The following is a 22,944-nucleotide window of genomic DNA, read 5'->3' on the forward strand; positions in this document are numbered from 1 at the left end:
GACAGAAGAATGGGTGAAACTGGGGCGCTTTTATCCGCGGCACGGACCCCAAAGGCTTCAATTTTGCAAGTCTCTTAACTTCTTCCCCTGCTGACCAAAAAAGGCGAGCAAAGCCTCGTAATCCTCTATCGCCCCATCACTAGCTACCCGCTCGACAACCCGCGTGGCCAAGGCCATTAGAGTGTTAGTCTTTCGCCTGACAGTTAAATCGCCAGCTTCCCTGATATTTGAGACTGAAGAAATGTCAGCACCGCTAAAAGGCTTAAGTGGAAAAACGGGCAAAGCTGATGTAGAAGAAACTAGGACGTGATTGTGAACTAAATTCGCTTTGGTCACCCGATAAGCGCCTCTAATCCGTACCAATGTAAAGCTAAACTCGCGATTACTCGCATTGTGGCCTTTCCTATTAGCGCTAGTCGCCTGGCAACGCCCGCAACCGTAAGTAACCGTTTCGTACTGTTCTTTTCGCTACTTCATAAGAACGCTAGTGCAAATAACTAATTTATGGCGCTTAAACAACTCACCCAGACGGTCTTGAAATCCTGAAACGAGGCAAATTCGGCTCCAACGGAAACTAAGTCAGACATTTTAAACGTAGAGTCAAAATCAGAAAGACATTCCAATTGCAATTTTACTCTGAAGGAAACTTCGCCATGATTTTTTTCTCATGAATATTGTCGCTATCATTGGTCAATCAGAAATAAACAAGAGGGCCCAAGGGCTGTGCCTTAATAGTAGCCACATCGTTATCTATTTAATTAGCACATAAATAAAAAGAAAATAATTATAAAAACCCCAAACATACAAATTCAGAAGTATCCGACCCCACAGTTAAAAATTCAAAAGTATCCAACCCCACAGATTAAGAGGTACCGCATCCCACATCACATTTTAGAGATAAAACTAAAGGATAAAAACTCGAGGTTTCTGTCAAGTCTCTATAGCTCAGTGGTAGAATGTCTTCCTACTGCGTGAGCGACGCGGGTTCGAATCCCGGCTGAGACCAAGAAAAATTTTAGCTAATATAAAATCTCTAACCGAGCTCAGTTACCCCTATGGGTGGGTTTGAGGTACTGTCGAATTCCTTTTAAGCTAAAATCTAACGATAACGAAAGCGACCACCCCGGCCACAACACTACTACTACTACAACTACAACTACAATTACTACTACTACTACTACAGCTACTACGGCTCGGGTCAAACTAAGAGCCTATCGTATACTACGATGTGGCTAAAAATCCACATTTTTAAAAAGGCCATTTCCGCTGTAATAGTCCTTTCTGGAATACGGAACCGAATTTAATATTTCGTAACGTAAAAGACGCGAAGCATTGTTATTTATATTGCAAGAATACACTAATAAAATGAAATTGGGGCGGAAGTCAAGCTTGCACGTGACAATAGGGGTCTCTGTACTGGACAATTAAAGATTTGGTTATGCGATCTCCGTGATAATCCGTTTTTAAAAGACTTTCTTATGCAAAAAAAATTGGTTAAAGGGAGGGTGAAGTTGAAAATCAAGTGATTTTTAATCGATTCTTCTTCTAATTATAAGACCAGTCTGCACAGTGAAACATTCAGCAAATATCTCCGAATGATTTTAAAATTCAAATTAGGTTCCGATTTTAGAAATAATTTGAAGCATCCCCCTCCTACCAATTTCGTAACGTCCTGCCTTTTTATTAATAAAATTCTCGTAGCACGCTCCGTGTCGAATGAAATTTATCGCGAGATTTGATCAAATTTGCGCGCGATGTGACAATCGTGGCGCGAGACATGGAGCGTGCCACGAGAATTTTGTTAACGAAAAGGCAGGGCGTTTCGCGATTGGTCGGAGGGGGATACTTCAAATTATTCTTAAAATCGGAACCAAATTTGTATTTTAAAATCATTCGGAAGTATTTTCTAAATGTTTCACTATGCAGACTGGTCTTATAATTAGAAGAAGAATCGATTAAAAATCACTTGATTTTCAACTTCACCCTCCCTTTAATTGTACTGACCAGTCTCGACTAGTTTGGTACAGATTCCCCTAACTATTAGCCGGAAGTTTTAAACTCGAAATATCCCCGACACAATTATTCGTCAGTTGGAACTTTCAGAACCGTACCCACCCCGAAGCAAGTACTGTTTTAAGACATAAGTATTCACCGTCTTTTAAGGCCTAGGTTACTTATTTCAGACGGAATTTTTTAAGATGTTACTCAAAAATTATAACAATTCCCCTAAGGGGTTCGGTTTTGGCGAATAGCATTCACCTGTTGTCTTGTTACTTACTAGTGACAACGACTTAGATTTTCAGGGTGAGCATGACGTCACTTTTAGACCATTACCCGATGACGTCAACGTACACCTTCAACAAATTTTCGATCAATATTAGTAATAGTGTGCAGATTTACTGGATGGTTTAATTTTGTTTAAAGAGCAGGCGATTGGGTTTTTTTCCTACATAACGTAAGGCTTTAGTGACAATCTTCTTGCCAAACAAAGTCAAATACTTTTCAGATAAGATAATCATTGTGCCAAAATGTGCCCTTCTACCCCATATTATAAGCATCCATCTTCTTTCTTTATAGACTAGTTTTATCATTGTTATTTTCAGAAAGATATATAGGAACCACTAGTTCCATGTTACGACATGTTCGTTACGCACACAAACTGCTTACTGGCACTACAACGAAGTGCGTCACTGACGGATCGATGGTAACACGTTTGATATTTGGAAACAGTGCGTTAATTGGGGAGGGGTGTAACTTACTTTGAACTAATCTTGACCGAGATTATATGAAGCCAAGAGCCCAAATAAGATCTGAGTAAGTATGCATAGTCATTGCTAGCATTGGATCCTTATGTCTACCAGTATAGTGGCGATGAAATTGTGAATCAAAAATAGCAGGGGTATTACGCCAGTACAGTGCAATGCTATCTTCGAACTTTCTCAGGTCTTTCTTGGGGTCTTGATGAAACGTGTATCTTGATACACTTTACTACACTGCTTACATTTATCAGAAAGAAAAACATCTACATTGTTACTTTTTAGAGCTTCGCACAAGATGGCTTAAATGACAGGGTGGTAAAATTCATAATCGTAAAAGACCAACCGTTTAATGTAACGGAAGACGATCACTTTCTCGATATTATTCGTTACTTACGACCAAATACAAATCTCCCATCACGTAATTCGATTACACGCTATGTTCACGATTTGTATGACAAGGAGATGAATGATCTTAAAGTAAAACTAAAGGTTTGCCTCAGTGTGCACTGCACTCCGGTATTTTCTAACGTATTACATACTAGATGGTCCCCGGGAAGTTGGCTATTGTGGTTGATTGTTGGACATCAAGTAATCAGCACCCTTTTCAAGGAGTTATAGTTCAATGGATTACTGAAAGTTGGCAGTTATACACTATAGCACTAGACTTGACCTTTCTGGAAGGATCACACTCAGGAAAAAACCTAGCAGCAGCGTTCGCGGATGTTTTAACGCAATTTGAAATCCCCGCAAGCAAAATAGTTGCTGTTACAACAGACAACGCGTCCAATATGGACACATTTTTTTCCTCATTCAAACATAATCCAGTTCTCAAGGATTTAAAAGCACCGCAATCTCAGTATAGAGTTAGATGTTTGGCACATGTGTTAAATTTAATTTGTCAAACAATTATTGATGCTTTTGACGAAGAGGACAAGAACATACATTATTCAGACAATGAAAGTTCAGGGGAAGAATCCGACGATGGAAGATTACCAAACAATTGTAAGCACAAGCCTGATGAAACCTTGAAAAAAACGGGTAAAAAGACCTACGGAAGATCAGGTGTAAAGCCTGTCGGCATATTAGGAAGGGTACGTTTCTTTTCCCCCGATATATTATGATATAAATTTGGACATAAAATAAAATGTTAATTTAGCTTCGCAAGGCCATTATAAGTGTTCGATCGTCACCACAAAGACGACAGTTATACAAGCGGCAATGCGAAGTATATGAAATTGATTATCGAGAACTAATTAGGGACATTAAGATACGGTGGAATTCCACCTTAAACATGCTGAAACGCGCAGTTCAAATGAGACAAGTAATGTCATAAAATGATCATTCAAAACAGCGTTTGGAAATACCTTAACGGAGGTTCCAAGTTCACTTTTTGCAAACTATTTATGTTTATGTTATATATATCTATGTGTGACATTCATAAAGGAGCTGAGATGAGACGATTTATACCGCTTTAAATGGTACTTTGACGTATGTAACACGTTTAACAACATATCCAGTCCAAATACAGTACGACAGCTTAGTTCATAGGGCATGCAAATTCTACGACGTAATCGTATATAATGGTATTTTGCAAGATATCTCATTTATATTGTAAAAGCCAATCCGCCGCGGAGTGTCATAGAAAAAAGAGACTGATAATGATTTTGAGGATCGCTGCATTCAATATACAGGGTGTTTCTGATAAGTCTGCCATAAATCAAGGGGCGTGTTCTTTGGGTCAAACTGAGTGGAAAGTGTCAAAGAACATGGGGTGTACAAGAATTTGCAACGAAGATATGGCCCCCCAAACATTGGCCCCTAAAACAAGAAAATATTCGAATATGTCGACTAAAACAAATTCGGCCTTATCAACTTGTTTAGAAATAATGAGACAATTTCAATAGTTTCCCTCTAACATCGTTATTGAACTTTCACCTGGCAGAAGTGTATTAAATGAGTAGAAGTATGCCTACTCTAGTAAAGTAAATTCAAAGTATCATGGTACCTTTCGGTTGGTTTTATTTTTATTCTTAACAAGTTAACATGGACGTTACAGGTATTGTTCAAAATGTCCAGCACCGGCGTTAAGACAAACATGAACCCGTCTTTCGAAAGATTCTTGGACATGTTGGAAGATTCCTGGCATGTTCCTGATTGTTTGACAACCTTCAATAATTCGTCTTCGCAAGTCTTCCTCATCACGGACTTCATTCTTGTACACGATGTCTTTGAGATGACCCCAAAGATAGAAATCGCACGGATTTAAATCCGGAGATCTGGCTGGCCACGCAACTGGTCCTCCACGCCCAATGCACCTCAAATTAAACGTAGCATTAAGATGTTCTCTAACTGCACGGCTGAAATGTGGGGGTGCCCCGTCGTGCATAAACCACATGTCACGAAGTAATGCTAACGGTATGTCCTCGAGTAGTTCAGGTAAAGTGTCTCTTAAGAACGTGAGATATGCTTCACCATTTAGTCTGGGTGGAAGAAAATGCGGACCTAGTAAATGATTACCGACAATGCCGCACCATACGTTTAAAGAAAATTGCTGTTGGTGACTTCTAACACTAGTTGCGTGTGGGTTTAATTGGCGCCATTCGTGGTGGTTGTGATAGTTCAGAATTCCATCCCGGGAAAAATGTGCCTCGTCGGTTACTAAACGGACCCGTGGAAATTGATTGTCCTCTACTCTGGCCAAAAACCACTCGCAAAAGTCGATGCGTCTTGGATAATCTGCCGGGTTAAGAACTTGCACCTTTTGAATATGATACGGGTGAAACTGATGTCCGCGGAGAATTCGCCAGACCAAAACGTGATTAACATGAAATTGTCGTCCAACTTGTCTGGTACTTGTCGAGGGGGGCAAACCACCGTTTATTGTTTACGTTTGTGAATAAAAAACAATGCTGACAGTCATGACGCAAACGTAAAAACTAAACGGTGGTTTGCTATAAAGTAACGCGATGTTGTTGATAACGTCACAGTATCACTTCGAACGAACGTGTGGTAGTACAGTATGGCGTATACCAATGCAGAATATGCAGACATGCATCTCATGTATGGACTGGCGCAGGGCAATTCAGTGGAAGCACAGCGGCGATACCAGGAACAATTTCCGCAACGACGCATACCAAATCGTCGTACGTTCGAGGCTGTTGACAGGCGCTTGAGGGACATCGGACAAGTACAACCCAACAACGTTCGAGAGCGAGACATTCCAGAAGACATAGAGGAAATCGAGGAAGACGTCCTTGCCATGTTCGATGAGGACCCCTCGACAAGTACCAGACAAGTTGGACGACAATTACATGTTAATCACGTTTTGGTCTGGCGAATTCTCCGCGGACATCAGTTTCACCCGTATCATATTCAAAAGGTGCAAGCTCTTAACCCGGCAGATTATCCAAGACGCATCGACTTTTGCGAGTGGTTTTTGGCCAGAGTAGAGGACAATCAATTTCCACGGGTCCTTTTAGTAACCGACGAGGCACATTTTTCCCCGGATGGAATTCTGAACTATCACAACCACCACGAATGGCGCCAATTAAACCCACACGCAACTAGTGTTAGAAGTCACCAACCGCAATTTTCTTTAAACGTATGGTGCGGCATTGTCGGTAATCATTTACTAGGTCCGCATTTTCTTCCACCCAGACTAAATGGTGAAGCATATCTCACGTTCTTAAGAGACACTTTACCTGAACTACTCGAGGACATACCGTTAGCATTACTTCGTGACATGTGGTTTATGCACGACGGGGCACCCCCACATTTCAGCCGTGCAGTTAGAGAACATCTTAATGCTACGTTTAATTTGAGGTGGATTGGGCGTGGAGGACCAGTTGCGTGGCCAGCCAGATCTCCGGATTTAAATCCGTGCGATTTCTATCTTTGGGGTCATCTCAAAGACATCGTGTACAAGAATGAAGTCCGTGATGAGGAAGACTTGCGAAGACGAATTATTGAAGGTTGTCAAACAATCAGGAACATGCCAGGAATCTTCCAACATGTCCAAGAATCTTTCGAAAGACGGGTTCATGTTTGTCTTAACGCCGGTGGTGGACATTTTGAACAATACCTGTAACGTCCATGTTAACTTGTTAAGAATAAAAGTAATACCAACCGAAAGGTACCATGATACTTTGAATTTACTTTACTAGAGTAGGCATACTTCTACTCATTTAATACACTTCTGCCAGGTGAAAGTTCAATAACGATGTTAGAGGGAAACTATTGAAATTGTCTCATTATTTCTAAACAAGTTGATAAGGCTCAATTTGTTTTAGTCTACATATTCGAATATTTTCTTGTTTTAGGGGCCAATGTTTGGGGGGCCATATATTCGTTGCAAATTCTTGTACACCCCATGTTCTTTGACACTTTCCACTCAGTTTGACCCAAAGAACACGCCCCTTGATTTATGGCAGACTTATCAGAAACACCCTGTATATAGAGAATTTCGAGAAGGATTTCCGTCTCTGCCTTTCAATGATATTCCGCAGCGTAAAGGATTTTGGGTCCAAAATGTCACCAATACATGACAAATAATTGAACGCCATCATGACCTTGTCAAATACATGAATTTATTTCGAGCGTGTGATAGGATAAGGCGAGTAACTTTCAGTCAGTATGCTTAGCTCCGTAATACTTTGCAAGGAATGACTATGAAATGTGTAGCAGACGTTAGTTATGGTTCCAATGAACATTGTCTTGAAGGGTCATAAATATATTTTCTGTTTTACAAATAACAAGTACATCTATGTTTTTCGAAATGTTTAGCCTTTGGATTCGACTCTGAGAAGTGAAAAAGCATTAACCAAGTTGATTCTTACATAAGAGGAATGGCATCACATTAACCATATCATTGTGCTACTTCAGGTATTAATAACGGGAACTTAACCTAACCTTCCTACATGGACGAGAGTAAATAGCTTTTGTTGACTTTACAGTTGTTTGATGACATGACAGAACTCATGTCTAAGCAGGACTATCCGAACATTTCTTTTTGTTCGTTATTTTATAATCATATTTATTGTCATTTGCAAAAATATATACCAGATGTTACTACCGTGGTCAACGAAGCTTCAAGTACAAGTTTAGAGACCTTTTTATACCTGAAAGAGCCTGTATCCAAGGGTCTTGCAAAATTTAACAAATATTTTCCATCAACAGATGGTTTGGCTTATGTATTGGCCACTGGTATGTCATGTGCTAAATTAAGTACTCTTATAACTACTCTGATTATTGAGAATGTTATTTCAGTGTTAGATCCAAGATGCAAGATGAGCTGGTACCGTTTGGCGAAGTACCCTGAGGTCACTGTTGAAAGCTATCTAAGGTCTTATTAAAATGTTATCCCAATTTCGTTTCGCGAAGCCGGTCGTCTCGCAATTGTTGATGAGTGCCTAAAGACGTCTTTCAATGGAATGAAAGATGTCTTGAGGCATTTATTATCAGCAATTGGCATTGTCTATTAACGTGACGATATAAAATTTACAAATAATTTTACCGATTATAGAAAGGTCAAAAAACAATGGGAGGAACAGTACAAACCCCTGCAAGAACCTTCTTCTAAAGAAAAAGGTTGTAACAATACAAACAGCGAGCCCCTGGACCTCTTTTTGCAATTATCAGGTGCACCTGGCGTCCTCAACAGTGATGAGTTGAACATATATTTAAGCGAACCGGTAGTTAAGCATGAGACCTTAAAAGACGGCGCCTTAGGCTGGTGGAAGGTGATATTGGGCAACCTTTTCATTAGTTACATTGCGATAAAAACCATGAATGTCCCTAGGATCACGAAAGCAGGTTTCCTAATTTGTCGAAAATGGCGAGGGACGTTCTCGCAGTAAGTGGCACAGGTGTGCCAGTTGAATCCTTTTTTTCCTTTGGGCCAAGTCTTTTATAACCAAAACGACAGAAAATGCTTCCGTCTACCATAAAACAATGTATCTGTCTAAAATACTGGCTTAAAAGGTCGCAAGCGGAAGTGAGGAAATTATTCCTCACCGCCACAGTTGAGAGTATGAAATAAAAATACATAAATAATCATCGTATCTATGCAATTTATAAATCACTCGCTCGGCTCGGTGAGTCACACTCGGTTCGAACGGAGATTCTGAGTTCGAGCTACATTCGGCCAAGTTAGATTGAGCTGAGTCCAAATTCAGCTAGGTTGCACCATAAAACGAGGTGAAACCGAGCTGTGCTTAATCGGAAACTTAGCTTATTAGGCAAACATGATATTGAAACAGAATCGAACAAAGTCCGATGGTATTGGCGCTCATCGGATTGAGCCGTTATCGCGCAGCACTCGCCCAATGGCTGGCGGTAAATAAGCCGAGCTACCCAAATCAAGCTAAACACTTGGACCATCTCGCTTATTGACACCTCTACCCGGGCCTACATACTTAACTGGTTATTTTTCTCTTTAAATATCAAATCTCATTTCAAGGTTATTTTTCTCTTTTAAATATCAAATCTCATTTTCATTAAGAATAAAAATAATCTAGCATGTTTTGGGCTATTGATTAATGAAACAAGTAAATAACAAACTTCTGTCCTACGAACTGGAACATTTTTGTTGATATTTTTATTGCACGCCTAATATTTGTGGGATTATAGATGTGTTTGGGTACTAATATTATTCACTGATTGCACGCTTATAGCAATATGAAACACGTGCTAAGAATTGTTTTGTCTTGAAACTTGGAGCGATAGAAATAAAGTAATTTGCATTAGCCCTACCAAACAGCAATAGGTGTGACACGTAAACGGATGGTGGAGATTGAGAACAGAGAAAATAGTACTGGAATAAAAGGCAGGCTCGATAGATATTACCGCAAAAAGCAATATCATCCCTTTTCTGTTTATGGCGTACAAAGTGCTAATTAATCAGAGAGGCCTGAAACGAAAGACATTCCAAAAATCTCATAACATTTGTGGAAATCACATTGATTTAAAATCAATTTTATATGCATAAAAGCATTCATATTTTCGCTTTAAAACAATTTAAGGATTAAAAATAGGGTAGAAGGGCCAGCCAGCCAGGGTCGAACCTATACTTTTGCAGAACCTCTAAAACGCGCGAAAGTAAAAACTAGGATAAACGAAGCGCGTGAGGAAATATTTTTTCACGCTTATTAAGCACAAAGCTGAACTCGAAAGCAGAAAGTGTTCAAGCAGTTTGAGCTTCTGTACAGCCGATTCCGCTCGTTGGCGAAGGTACCTTGGAAATATGTTTCTGATTGTTTCCTACAATTATCGCATAGGCGCACTTATTTATTTTCAAGGATATTAAAGTTTGCCGTCCGACGCACCATCTAGTTAAAGAGCATAGTTTTGTAAAGATGTCTATTTCAATAGATAAGCCTTTGTTAATGTTAATGTTCCTTTTAAAAAGAAACGCACTGTGATAAAAACATTGAAAATTAGGAACAGTTCACGTTGGTGGGTTCATTCCATTTGGCGAAATAGAAAGAAAGAAGAGAATTTCCATATTATATAGAATATTATCTGCTATGCAAGGTTTTGTAAATGCATACATGTATGTACATATTATTTTCGTTTAGCTAGAAGCAATGAAGAAACACGATCCTGGGTACTTTCGCAAGGATGTGTCCCATTCTATTTGACAAGCTTTTAGCATTGGTTCAGAACTCATTGAAAAAGTATCCCACATCACGGGAACCCATACTTCCTACGCACAGATTGGCAATAACATTAAGGAGCAATGACTATACTATGGTTTTCGTTGTAGAGACTTCGATCCAACTCTCATCTACAACTTGGTTATCTTCTTTACGCTTTTTATCAAATTTATTCCATATACTATACTTGGAAATTGTCTAACCACCTCGATTAATTTTTTTCCCCATTTTTCCACCACCCATACAGAAAATAGAGAGCTGCTCGGAACGGAATTTTTTCCGATTTCCGCGGAGTCCGTTCAGTTCCGTCGGCTTATAACGGAATCGGAAGGAAGAGAGATCTATATAACGGAAACTGATCGGAAACGGAAGAGCTAATGAAGGAGTTGTGGAAACGGAACGGAAACGGAAAAGCTTATGAACGATTTTATGGAAACGGAACGGAAGCGGAAAAGTTAATGAACGATTTTGTGGAAACGGAACGGAAACGGAAGACCTAATGAAGGATTTGTGGAAACGGAACGGAAACAGGAAAAAAATGTGTTATAGTTTAGGCATGGATAAAGAATACCCGTGAGGAGTTTTCACTATACAGGATAGGCAACTCTCTATCTCGAACGACAGCTTAATCTGTATATACTCTATTACAGCATCTGTTTTCAGCACGCGCAAAGCTAGGTCTCTATGTAACTTAACTTTGTACGTGATGTCACGAGACGAAAAACTTCAGCATTTAATGTATCCGCGAGTTTTTTTAGCTCGAGTGTAAGGACCTCAAGGCCGTAGTTTCAGATATGTGTGAAATTGCCTACAGCATGCTGCACGTATTTGAATCTAAGGCCTGAGGTTTTTCGTCTCTTGTCAGCACGCACAAAGCTAGGTTACATAGAGACCTAGCAATGCGCGTGCTGACAACCGATCTTGTAACAGCGTACGTACAGAATAAGCTGTCCTTCGAGATAGGGAGTTGCCTATCCTATAGCGTGAAAAGAAATTTCCTCATGCGCATTTTTTATCCACGGTTAAGGAATTGAATAGGATCGGACACACATCTTTTGTTCTCTGCAGCTCTCTAGCAAGCTGCACCGAAAGTAATTTTTTCCGTTTTCCGCGGAGTCCGTTCCGTTCCGCCGGATTAAAACGTAAACAGAACGGAAACGGAAGAGCTAATGAACGATTTTATGGAAACGGAACGGAAACGGAAAAGCTAATGAACGATTTTATGGAAACGGATCGGAAACGGAAAAGCTAATGAACGATTTTATGGAAACGGAACGGAAACGGAAAAGGTAATGAACGATTTTATGGAAACGGAACGGAAACGGAAAAGCTAATGAACGATTTTATGGAAACGGAACGGAAACGGAAAAGCTAATGAACGATTTTGTGGAAACGGAACGGAAACGGAAGAGCTAATGAAGTAGTTTTGGAAACGGAACGGAAAAAGGAAAAAAATATCTTATGGCTACGGAATTGAAACGGATCGGACACAGATATTTTGTTCTATGCAGCTCTCTAACAGAAAAATAGCTCTACTAACTAAATATAGACTAAAATGAAGGATATAAAGAACGACAAGATAATAAAATGACGTAAGTCGGATGTGGTTTTGCTAAATTAACTCTTAGTTGGTCAAAATATATCACGTGGCCCCAAAGAGGAAACTGGAATTTCTAATTGAAACAGATATATATAAGCTGAAAATGGGATTCAGCGCCTGCTTGCACAACCGTTTAAACAAATCCGCGATAGATTAGTATGCGAAAGGACACGCTGAAACTGAATACTTCAAGGTTTTTCAGCTACCTCTTCAGTTTTCACTTTACGCTCATTTGTGAAGGTACCATAATTCTGTTTTTCAAGATCTTGGAACAATAAACGCTATATTTATTAAGGTCCTTGAAAAACAAATATATACCTTTTGCCAAATACTGATTGTTTAACAAGTCAGCCTTGTTTTACAATAGAGGCACGCTATTAAATCCAAATAATAACAAATTTATTCTGCAGTAAAACTGCTTTATTCTGCTGATAAATTTGAACTACAAAAAAACATTCATTAAAAATCCATTAATATCTCAACAATTTACTCTAACAAGTTAATTTACATGGGTTTCAATATCAATTTGTAATTTTAAGCATCATTTGATAATAATTTCAAAGAAAATGTTGCCGATTACTGCTTATTTCACGTTTTCCTTACATTTAGATAAGCCTGTTGAAAATAAATGTGTGAAATAGGAATTGATGTGCATTTTTTGAATGTCTATTGATATGTATTCATTTGTGTTATAAATATTTTTTTGTAAACTTTGAATTATTAATGTTCTTTGCAAAAACAGTATAGAAAGCTTTAGTCGGTTATTTGTGTTAGAAAAATAAGAATCTTTGACCGAAGGGATCGGTTCGCTTGAAAAACAAAGTAATTAAATTTGTTAGCTTGGATAGGACAGATCAAAGATTCCGGGTATTATATGAAATGCACGTGCATTAGTAAAAATATAGAGTTAAGATAAATAAAAGAGAAAATGATGGGATAGAATAATAAGGGTAAAGGCCGATGCTCTGGCAAAATTGCAAATTGGTAAAAACAAAACTGAACTTTGAATATGGGGTGGAAAATAGAAATGGAACTTTGAGACCTAGCAAAACGCTTGGAGTCCTTACTTGGACATAAGAGAAAAATCAGATTGTCATGGGCTAGCAAAGAAGCTAGATGTCCTTAGTTGGACATAAAAAATGGAGCTCAGACCTAGGCAAGGAGCTATAGTCTTCGGACACAATAATAATTAAAGAATGGAAATTAGAAGTTGGAAACGGTAGTCTTCGGACATAATAAGGAAATAAAAGATATGGAAAAGGTTTAGATACCACGGAAATAAATGAAATGGGAAAGGCGGTAATGGTTGGTATTTTGAGAGTTCCACGACACTTTTCGTGAACCCTGAACTCGGGGATGCCGTTCCATGTCTTGGCCGCCGCTTCGCAAGCTTCCGCCTTGGACTTCCAATAACCAATTGCAGGGCCTGCCACCTCTATTCTTTAAAGAATAGAGGCGGCAATGGTTGAGCTTGGGCCGCAAAGCCCTCTGGCGGCCGCCATAACACGAGCGGGATCGCCTTGAAGATTGACGCCTTTGCTATCAAAGTTCCAAAATGGTCACCGAGAGCCAAAATTACCCAAGTACCGAGACACGCTTGGTAACTTACTCAGAACTGATTGTGGTTGAATCATTGCCGCCTCTACTCTTTAAAGAATAGAGGTTGCAATGGTTGAATGCGAGTTCGTGAACTGACGCCGCTTCGTATTTGTAGTGCCTAAGAAAGAATGTAATATTCAACTTTTTCCCCTAGTTATGAATTTCAAAAACATATACCTGAATTTTCGATATTTTTCTTTACAACTTTTTTTGAGGAACGGATGTCTTGCATTTGCTGCAATTTAACCAGCGCCGCTTCATACTTAGATCGCCTAATGGAGTGTGCACTACGAAACAAAAGTTAAATAATTTAAGTTACATGACGGTAAATAATATGGTCACCGAGAGCCAAAATTACCCAAGTACTGAGACACTCTGGGTAACTTACTCGGAATTGCTTGCGGTTGAATCATTGCCGCCTCTGCTCTTTAAAGAACTGAGGCTGCAAACGACGTTTTTGCTATGTCCGCTACAAGGCTATTCGCTGGCAGATTCAGATAGGCGATGGTCGAAATCGGAATCGTCGTCGCTTCAGCGCGCGTAACTTACTTTCCAAAAAGTACGAGAAAGTCTTCCGAGATAGGGCTACCCCTTTTTAGCCCCAGTTTGCTTATTTCAACACTCAAAGTAACGATACGCTTGAAGAAGAAAGAAATAGGCCTCTCACACATGCTGAAATAATTTCCCTTCATTCATTACGCGTAGTCAAGGAAAAACATTGAAACAACCAAGCAAGCAACCGGGTGGGTGTGTTCCTACAAAGTCTTAGAAATGATAAAATAAGCGCGCTTACCCTTCGTTGAGTATTAAGGTCATTCACGTGATCGGGACTCGACTCTTTCATATTCCCCTGGAACATTAGGTCATGGTCACTAATGTTGTATACGAGTTTTTTCAATGACATCAGAAACTCGATGTTTTGAAGTATATCCGGTGTCGTTCGTCGATTCATGGCGTGTAGTTTGTGCAATTTTTTTTGAGTTGAAGACATTTTCGGGTCGTCCAAAACAAACAAATCTTTGAGATCACTTGACGTGAAATATCTGAAAACAACGACATCTATTAATGAACTTTTAAGACAGCTTCGATCGTAATGAACTTTATCGCGAGAAACGTAGCAACATTACGTAACGCGCTTAATAATAAAAGCTTCCAAGTAATAACAGAAGTAAGATGAGACTAGAAGTACTGAGCTAACCAAATTCTTCACTTGGCGAAAGTGAATATTCTTGATAACATACCAACAGTTGGCCCTCTGGTAGCGGTTTCTGAATTTTCCCTCCAAAACGTGATACGCTCGCGGCGGTAGACGGCCGAACTAGATTCAAGCACGCGCGTCCGTGTTCCGCGTCTTTAGGTTGAGGGAAAGGGTGTAGGAAACTTTTTGGAACTCGACCAATTTTTTCTCTCTCTAGTGTAGGCGCGATGGAAGCGGCATAAAATACTCAAATTTTTTCACTAGTGATAGGATCTATTCCCAATGCCAGAGCTCTTTACGTCTAGTCCCTTATCCTACTTCTGGTAATAAGTATAATTTCCACCGAGCAGCCTGTTATTCCCTAACCAATACGCTATAAGGATCATTTTAATATTATAGTCTGCTCCGAGAGATTAATGTAGAAAGGTTCGTGGGTAACGAGACCGATAACGTAGAATGGCCACCTTTCAACGCTAAATACCACCAGAAGTAAACGAAAAATGAGTTACTCTTCATCTCTAACGATAATTGGCGTTTAATTCGTCCCTTAAAGATGGCGGCCAGGACTAGCGCTAAATCGAACTTACCTTGCTTGAATCCTCATTCCTCACTGTACGAGAGAGCTAAAGGTTTAGCGCTAAACCGACGGTTACCCAATTACCGAGACACGATTGGTAACTTACTCAGTCCCGATTGCGGTTGAATCATTGCCGTCTCTACTCTTTAAAGAATAGAGGCGGCAATGGACGTTTTTCGTCGCGTTGAATAAGTGCTTGAGAATGAGTAAGAATGAATGAATGGGTATCAGGTCAAAATATCATAAATAAAATGTCGAATGCTAAAATAGCGTGTTCATTTCGTCTAAACAAACAATAGCGAAATGCAATAATAGCGAGAACAACAACAGTTAAATGCAATAATAGCGATAGCAAGGTTAGCGAAGTGCAACAATATCGAGAACAACAACAACGAAATGAAATATTGGAGAGAACAACAATAGCGAATTTCTGTAGGATTGCACTTTATGACGCCTTTTCAAAATATTGCTGTAAAATATGACGCTTTTTCTAAAATATTGCTGTAAAATATGACGCCTTTCCAAAATATTGCTGTAAAATTTGACGCCTTTTCCAAAATATTGCTGTAAAATATGACCCCTTTTACAAATATTACCATTTATTTCCAAATAATTCGAGTAATTTTCCATGATTTTGCCTTTGCGTTCATTTGCTTCCCAAATTATTTGAAGCCTGTTCCAAAAACTTGATGATTACTTCATTTACAACCCAAATAGAATGCAACCTTTTCTGAAATATTTATCAACTAAAATCCGCCTTTTCCAAAGTTTTGATGATTACTTACTTCATTTACAACTCAAATATAATGCGCCCTATTCCTAATTTTTTTCTCAATTAAAATCCACCTTTTCAAATATTATTAGGTTGGGTTCGGTTTGGTTACTTATTAGCTAATTTACGACCTTTTCCCAAATTTCTGTTTGCGATTAGGCCTAGTTACTTAAAAACCAATTGGTGCCTTTTGTTTTTCCTAAAATATTGATTTACTTTTAAGTACTTCCCAAAAGTTCATTGCTTGTTTTAGAAACTAAAATATCGCTAATGTAATTTTCGCCATTTCTCGCCTATATTCTCCTTTTCCTTATTTTTGTCATTTCTAAATTTTTCTTTACGCAATATTTTGGAAATTTCTCAGACTACTTTTCGATCCCAGTACCAAAAATGAATGGTTTTGGTAAATTCAGTAGGTCTTAAAAATTCCATAGCTATACTTCCGTCGCGAGTCCTTGAAGTTCTTATAGTTGCCCTCCCCCCGGCATATTATGAAAGATTGAGTGCATAATGCGTTTAGTCTATAGCGGTAAGTACATGCAATTTTAAAATTTTCAAAAACTTTTTTGACCAACTTGCGGCGGGTTTAGAATTTTTTCCGAACTCCCCGTGGTTTAATTAGTCAGTAACCGCTGTTAGTTGATTAAGTTAGATAAAGTGCAATCCTACCGAATTTCTTACGGTACCTTAAAATATTTTTAACAATGCATACGCACTCCATACTAAAAGATAAAACACCGACCATAATCCCCCGTAACAGGGAATGCAAAAAACAAGGTATACGGACTAAATACCCCCAAGACAAAAGACCCCCGGTCATAATTCCCCATTTTTGAAAACGTACAAAATGCCCGCTCTCTCATGACAAAATCACCCAGTCATTTTTCCCCCATCCGAGGAAAGAGCACAAAATCCCCCCACGCTCTAGACAAAATCCTCCGGTCATAATCCCCCCGACAGTGTTTAATAAAAAGGTCGTAAAAAATACAATATCAAAATTATCTAAAACACTAGCAGTGTCAGCGATCTGGTGGCGTAGTGGATAAGGCGTTGATCAGCGGAGTGAGCGATGGTGGGTTCGATTCCCCGAAGGTAAATAAATATTATTATAATTAAATTTGACTTATTTCTAATTGATTTGTGACTTTCATTCAGTTCTAGGGCAAAAATAGGTTTACGTAAAAGTTATTAGCGTAAATATTGTGAAAATTTGCAAATACGAAACAATTTTTGCTTTGGATTGGTTAATTGGTGGTGTCAATGACATGCAATATTTACGTTCAGTTTGTCAATATTGTCGCACCTACCGACAGACATCTAGCCAAATATAAGTTAGCTACCCAAAAACCCCGAGTCTCAGCCGAGCGAGCCCTATAAAAGGCGCCTCGTCCCGTGCTAACGCGCACTTCTCTCCCCGAGCCCGATCGAAGAGGATAAAGCTGGAAAAGCTCAGCCCTTCGTTACGGCCAAGGCACGGGAAGCATCCTCCCTTAGTTCGCGGGTAGACTTAACAAAACACCGTCCCCTCTCACGTTTATATTGAATAAAAACATATTATTTTCTTAACCTAAAAGCCGTACTCCGCCTCTTATTTACTACCGTGACAACTGGTGGAGGCGCCGGGCACGTAGTCTCCCTCGCCGTATGCTCTCCTCGTCCGATACCGAACCGTACTCGGACTCCGAATTAGAAGCGGTTTTCGCTAGTTTCGACAAACCGGCCCCTCGTCGCTCCCGCCGTCACCTCGATCTCCCTTCGGAGTTTGGTCTCTTCGATAAGCGTTCCGTATATCCACAGGCTCCCTCCCCGACGGCAGACCAAGGCTTAAGGTCCAGCGAATCCTTAGCCGCTGCCGCCTATCCGGACACATTCTCGGTCACAGTTGGTCCTCCAACGATTTCTCACGAGAGTTATAGGGAAAACATCCCTACCATTGCAATGGCATCCGCCGCTGATATCGCCGCCGCCGTAACGGCCGCGCTGCAAGCAATCCAATTACCCCGAGAGATACCAAAATTCAATCCCGATCTTACCGACGTAAATGAATGGATTACGGTATTCGAAACCGCCACAACAAACCATGTCGGAAGAGTACAACTCTTACCTACCGCCCTACAGGGTAAAGCTCTAACATGGTATTCCACGGAATTAAGGTCCAATCCAGCACAGACGACTTGGGATGACTGGAAGTCCGCCATCAAAACCCAATTTGGCCGTTCAACTCGCTCAATACTCAACGCGCTAATGTCACGTCGACAGAAGATCGGGGAGGATCCTCTAACGTACTACAGAGAAGTTCTCACCCTTTGCTCCCTCGCTAATCCAACTATGACCGAGCTGGAGAAAGTTAATTACTTAACCAACGGGCTCCTTCCCCATCTCCGAGAGAAATTAACTTTAATGTGCCCCTCCTCGTCCACTGACTTGCTTGAGAAGCTGCAAATACTCGTCACGGTTTCCCCTATCCCTTCGACGCAATCCAGCGACCAGAAGATAATTGAGATGCTGGCCACCGCCCTGGCCACGAAGCAACATATCGCAGACAACGGTACCACCATGACTGCGCCCGCCCTTCTTCAACCGTCTTCGACGGCCGACATCGATGCTCTGAGAGACGAAATCCGCGAGCTTCGCAAAGAGGTCGAAGCTCTTAAACTCAACTCTCGCCGCCGCGACCCAAGCCCATCCATGAGTTGTTACACCTGTGGTCGCCGTGATCACCTCAGTTCCTACTGTCGTAATTCAAACAACTCCCTACCGAGGGATGACAGACAACCCCGCCATTCCTCCCGAGGAGAACCTAGTGATCGCAACCACAGTCCGTCACCCTGGGGCACCCAACCCCAACGAGAAAGTAGTGATCGTCGCCGCAGTCCGTCACCCTGGGGCAGCCACCCCCAACAACGCCGTAGTTCTTCACCCTACCCTAGAGCAAACGGCCCGAATTACCAAGGGAATAATGGAAATGGCCAGAACCACCAGGGAAACTTCTCCAGACGGCGCTAAAAGTGGGGGCGCCCCCGTCGTCTACCGCCATTTGCCCTCTACTCTATAGCAACTCCGATAAACTCGTCACACTCCCTGTTACCCTACTCAACTCTTCTCTAACCGCCGTACTTGACTCGGGAAGCACAAAGAACATTACAAGCCCTGACATCATCGCAAAATTTGACCTCCTCATTCGCGAAGCTGGACCACTACAACTTCGTGTCGCGGATGGATCTCTTATAACACCAGAAGGGGCAACGACTATCACCCTCCAACTCGGCTCCCAATCATATTCCATCGACGTACTCATTGTCCGAAACTTCAAATATGATATCCTACTTGGTCTCGAGTTTTGTGAGGAGCACCAAGTCTCCATTGATTTCGGACCTCGCACGGTCTCCATCAAGGGCGATACGTTTCCCTTATCCAAGAACATTCTCACCCACCACTCCATCGCTCGTTGTTCCTCCGATACGACGGTTGCGCCACTTTCTGAGGCCATCTTAAACATTATGGTAACCGGTGCCCAGGGTACGATGCTCGTCGAACCTGCCACTGCTACCTATGACCGCTACGGCCTCCTGCTTTGCAAAACACTGACCACATTCTGTAACGGTTATTCATCAATTCGGGTTGCCAATCCGCATAAACAGGTCATACATCTCAACCGCAACACACACATTGGTCTCGCCCACGACATCATCGAACTCAATCTTATGGACGGCTTGGATCCCCTACCACCATCGAATGCCCTTCCGGCCGACCTCGACATTGGCACCCACCTGACCCATGATGAACGAAACCAACTCCTCGACATGCTCCACCGATACCCTATGGTATTCTCAAAGACCGATACGGATCTCGGGCGCACCAGCCTAATCCAACATCAGATACACACAGGCGGCGCCGCCCCGATTCGATGCCATCCATACCGCAAGTCCCTCAAAGAGCGCGCCATCCTAAAGGAAGAAGTACGGAAACTCCTTAAAGCCAACATTGTACGAGAATCTTGCAGCCCCTGGGCTGCTCCGGTCGTTCTCGTACGAAAGCGAGATGGCACCTGGCGCTTTTGCGTCGACTGTCGCAAATTAAATTTAGTTACAAAAAAAGATGTCCACCCTCTGCCTCGCATTGACGATACGCTAGATCGCTTGGCAGGGGCTACACTCTTCACTACGTTAGACCTGGCTTCCGGTTACTTTCAAGTTGAATTGGCCGAGGAAGCCAAAGAAAAAACTGCCTTTGTAACACCGGACGGACAATATGAATTTAATGTGTTGGGCATGGGCCTGTGTAACGCGCCCAGTACCTTCCAACGCTTAATGTACAAGACCCTGGGCGGTCTCATGTGGGACGTTGCCATGGCCTATTTGGATGACATTATCATCTTCTCGAAGTCCTTCCCCGACCATCTCACCCACCTCAACCAAGCACTCTCCTGCCTCCAACGCGCAAATCTGAAACTAAAAACCAGTAAATGCTCGTTCGCCAAGACTCGGATTAAATATCTCGGCCACATAATCGACGGTAATGGAATCTACCCTGATCCAAAGCTACTCGAGGCCGTCGAAAAGTTTCCCCGACCGAAAAATGCTAAACAAGTTCATCAATTCGTTGGCCTCGCCGGATATTACCGTCGGTTTATCAACAATTTCTCCAAAGTCGCTCGGCCACTCACCAACCTACTCAGGAAGGACGCTGCGTTCCAGTGGACTCCAGAAGCAGAACAGGCGTTCCAGCACCTCCGAACTCAATTGATCCAGCGACCTATTGTCCGCCACCCTCAGTGGGACCTTCCGTTCGAAGTCCATACTGACGCCTCAGCCTTCGGGGTTGGCGCTATCCTTAAGCAAAAGGCTAACGGGGCAGAGCACGTTATTGCTTACGCCAGTCAACTTCTCAACACTGCAGAACAGAATTATAGCCCCAACGAGCGCGAGTGCTTGGCTATCTTGTTCGGGCTCAATAGATTTCGCCCCTATATCTATGGACAACCAGTCACAGTGGTCACTGACCACCATGGCCTCTGCTGGCTCACGTCGGTGAAGAATCCTAACGGTCGTCTCGCCCGCTGGTCTCTCACGATCCAAGAATTTAATCCCATTATTAAATATAAAGACGGCCGACTCCATCAAGATGCTGACGCGCTGTCACGCGCCCCAACCGACCCACGGTTCACGGGTAGTTGAGCGGTTTTCAAAAGAGCGTTTTGGAATAAAGCGGTTCCCAAAACAGCGGTTTGCATAACCGCGTGGAAGCAAAACCGCGGTTGCTGTTTCCGCGTTTCTCAATACAGCGCTATTTCCCAAAACAGCGGTTGCTGTTTCCGCCCAAACTGTGAGGGAAATCTCTATTATATTAAGTATATAGAACAAAGAACAATATTATGCAAAAAGGAGTAATGTTATATCGGAAGTAAATATAAAATATAATTTTTTGGAAAAGGCATATTATTTTGGGAAGTCAATGAAGATAAACAACAATATTTTGGAAAAGGCGTACTTTCGTACGCTCAAGATATAAACGCTGTAATCAAAATGCGCTAAAACGAGAAATGGCTATAATGGCAAACGCGTTTATGAAATAGCCGTTTTGGACAATGCTGTTTTGATAACACGCCCAATCGATAACATACCCCGACCCACCAGCAGCTATTTCCGCCCCGCTGAACCTGACAACGCCACACCATCCGGAACCTAGCGTCGACTTAAGGTCTCATGATATCCCTGCCCTCCAGCGGGCAGACCCGTTCTTGGCACCCATAATCCAATTCTACGAAACAAACCCACCGAACCCTTCACGAATCATTCGTCGACAGGCCCGCTGCTTTCAATTACATAACGGCCTTCTTCACCGCAAGCTACGCACTTCAGAAGGCTTCAAACTTGTCATAGCCGCCCCGCAAGCAATCCGTCTCCCAGTTCTCCACGCCCTTTATGATGACATCACCGCCGGCCACCTCGGCCTCCGTCGTACGTGGGAACGGGTGCGGAATCGTTTCTTTTGGCCAAAAATGCTGGCCCACGTAACGAATTACGTGAAATCTTGTCACCAATGTCAAACTCAGAAAATCTACCCGTTCAAACCAGCCGGTCTCTTACAACCCATTCCACCAACCACTAAACCGTTCCAACGAATTGGCCTGGATAAGTTAGGGCCGTTTCCGGTTTCTGGTGACGGCAACGTTCACGTCTTCGTTTGCACCGATTATTGCACCCGGACTGTTATTGCCGCCGCTGTGCCACGCGGAACGGCCGAAGAGGCTGCCAATTTCCTGGTCCAGAAAGTTTTACTGCAATATGGCACCCCAAAGGAGCTCATAACAGACAGAGGAACGGAATTTGTCAATCGCTTGGTTAGCGAAATTACCACCCTCTTTAGCGTAACACACCGCCGGACCACTGCCTACCACCCTCGCACTAATGGGATAGTCGAACGTTTTAACAAAACATTAGCGAACATGCTTTCCCATTATGTCTCGGACTCCCATAAAGATTGGGATCGCTTTCTCCCATACCTCGTCTTCGCATATAATACTTCCCTTCACGAAGTCACCGGCTATACACCGTTTTTCCTCCTACACGGGTTCGAAGCTGACCTCATGCTGGATTTCGCCTTGGACCTTCCTTCCACCGTACTGCAAAGCCAGAAAGGAGTAGAATCTATTCTTTATGCGGAGAAGGCGCGAACCATCGCTGCTCGGCGCCACTCGGTGGCCCAACAAAAGGATAAAGCCAGGTTCGATAAGACTCGACGTGAACACAATTTTGAAGCCAACGACCTCGTCTTCCTCCGGACT

General features: G+C 41.9%; 1 protein-coding gene across 1 annotated transcript; it reads left to right on the plus strand.

The window, feature by feature from the left end:
- The first annotated feature begins 3,367 nt into the window (after window positions 1-3,367).
- On the plus strand, window positions 3,368-4,092 carry LOC149707872 (uncharacterized). The gene is made up of 2 exons (XM_089864997.1): window positions 3,368-3,850; window positions 3,916-4,092. The coding sequence occupies exons 1-2, from the start codon at window positions 3,548-3,550 to the stop codon at window positions 4,090-4,092; spliced, it is 480 nt and encodes a 159-aa protein (XP_089721123.1). The 5' UTR covers window positions 3,368-3,547.
- Window positions 4,093-22,944: the final 18,852 nt, after the last annotated feature.

This window comes from Phalangium opilio, unplaced genomic scaffold (genome assembly GCF_054372755.1).
Source record: "Phalangium opilio isolate 3A_F unplaced genomic scaffold, DU_Popi_V2 ptg000013l_1, whole genome shotgun sequence".
Classification (NCBI taxonomy): Eukaryota; Metazoa; Arthropoda; class Arachnida; order Opiliones; family Phalangiidae; genus Phalangium; species Phalangium opilio.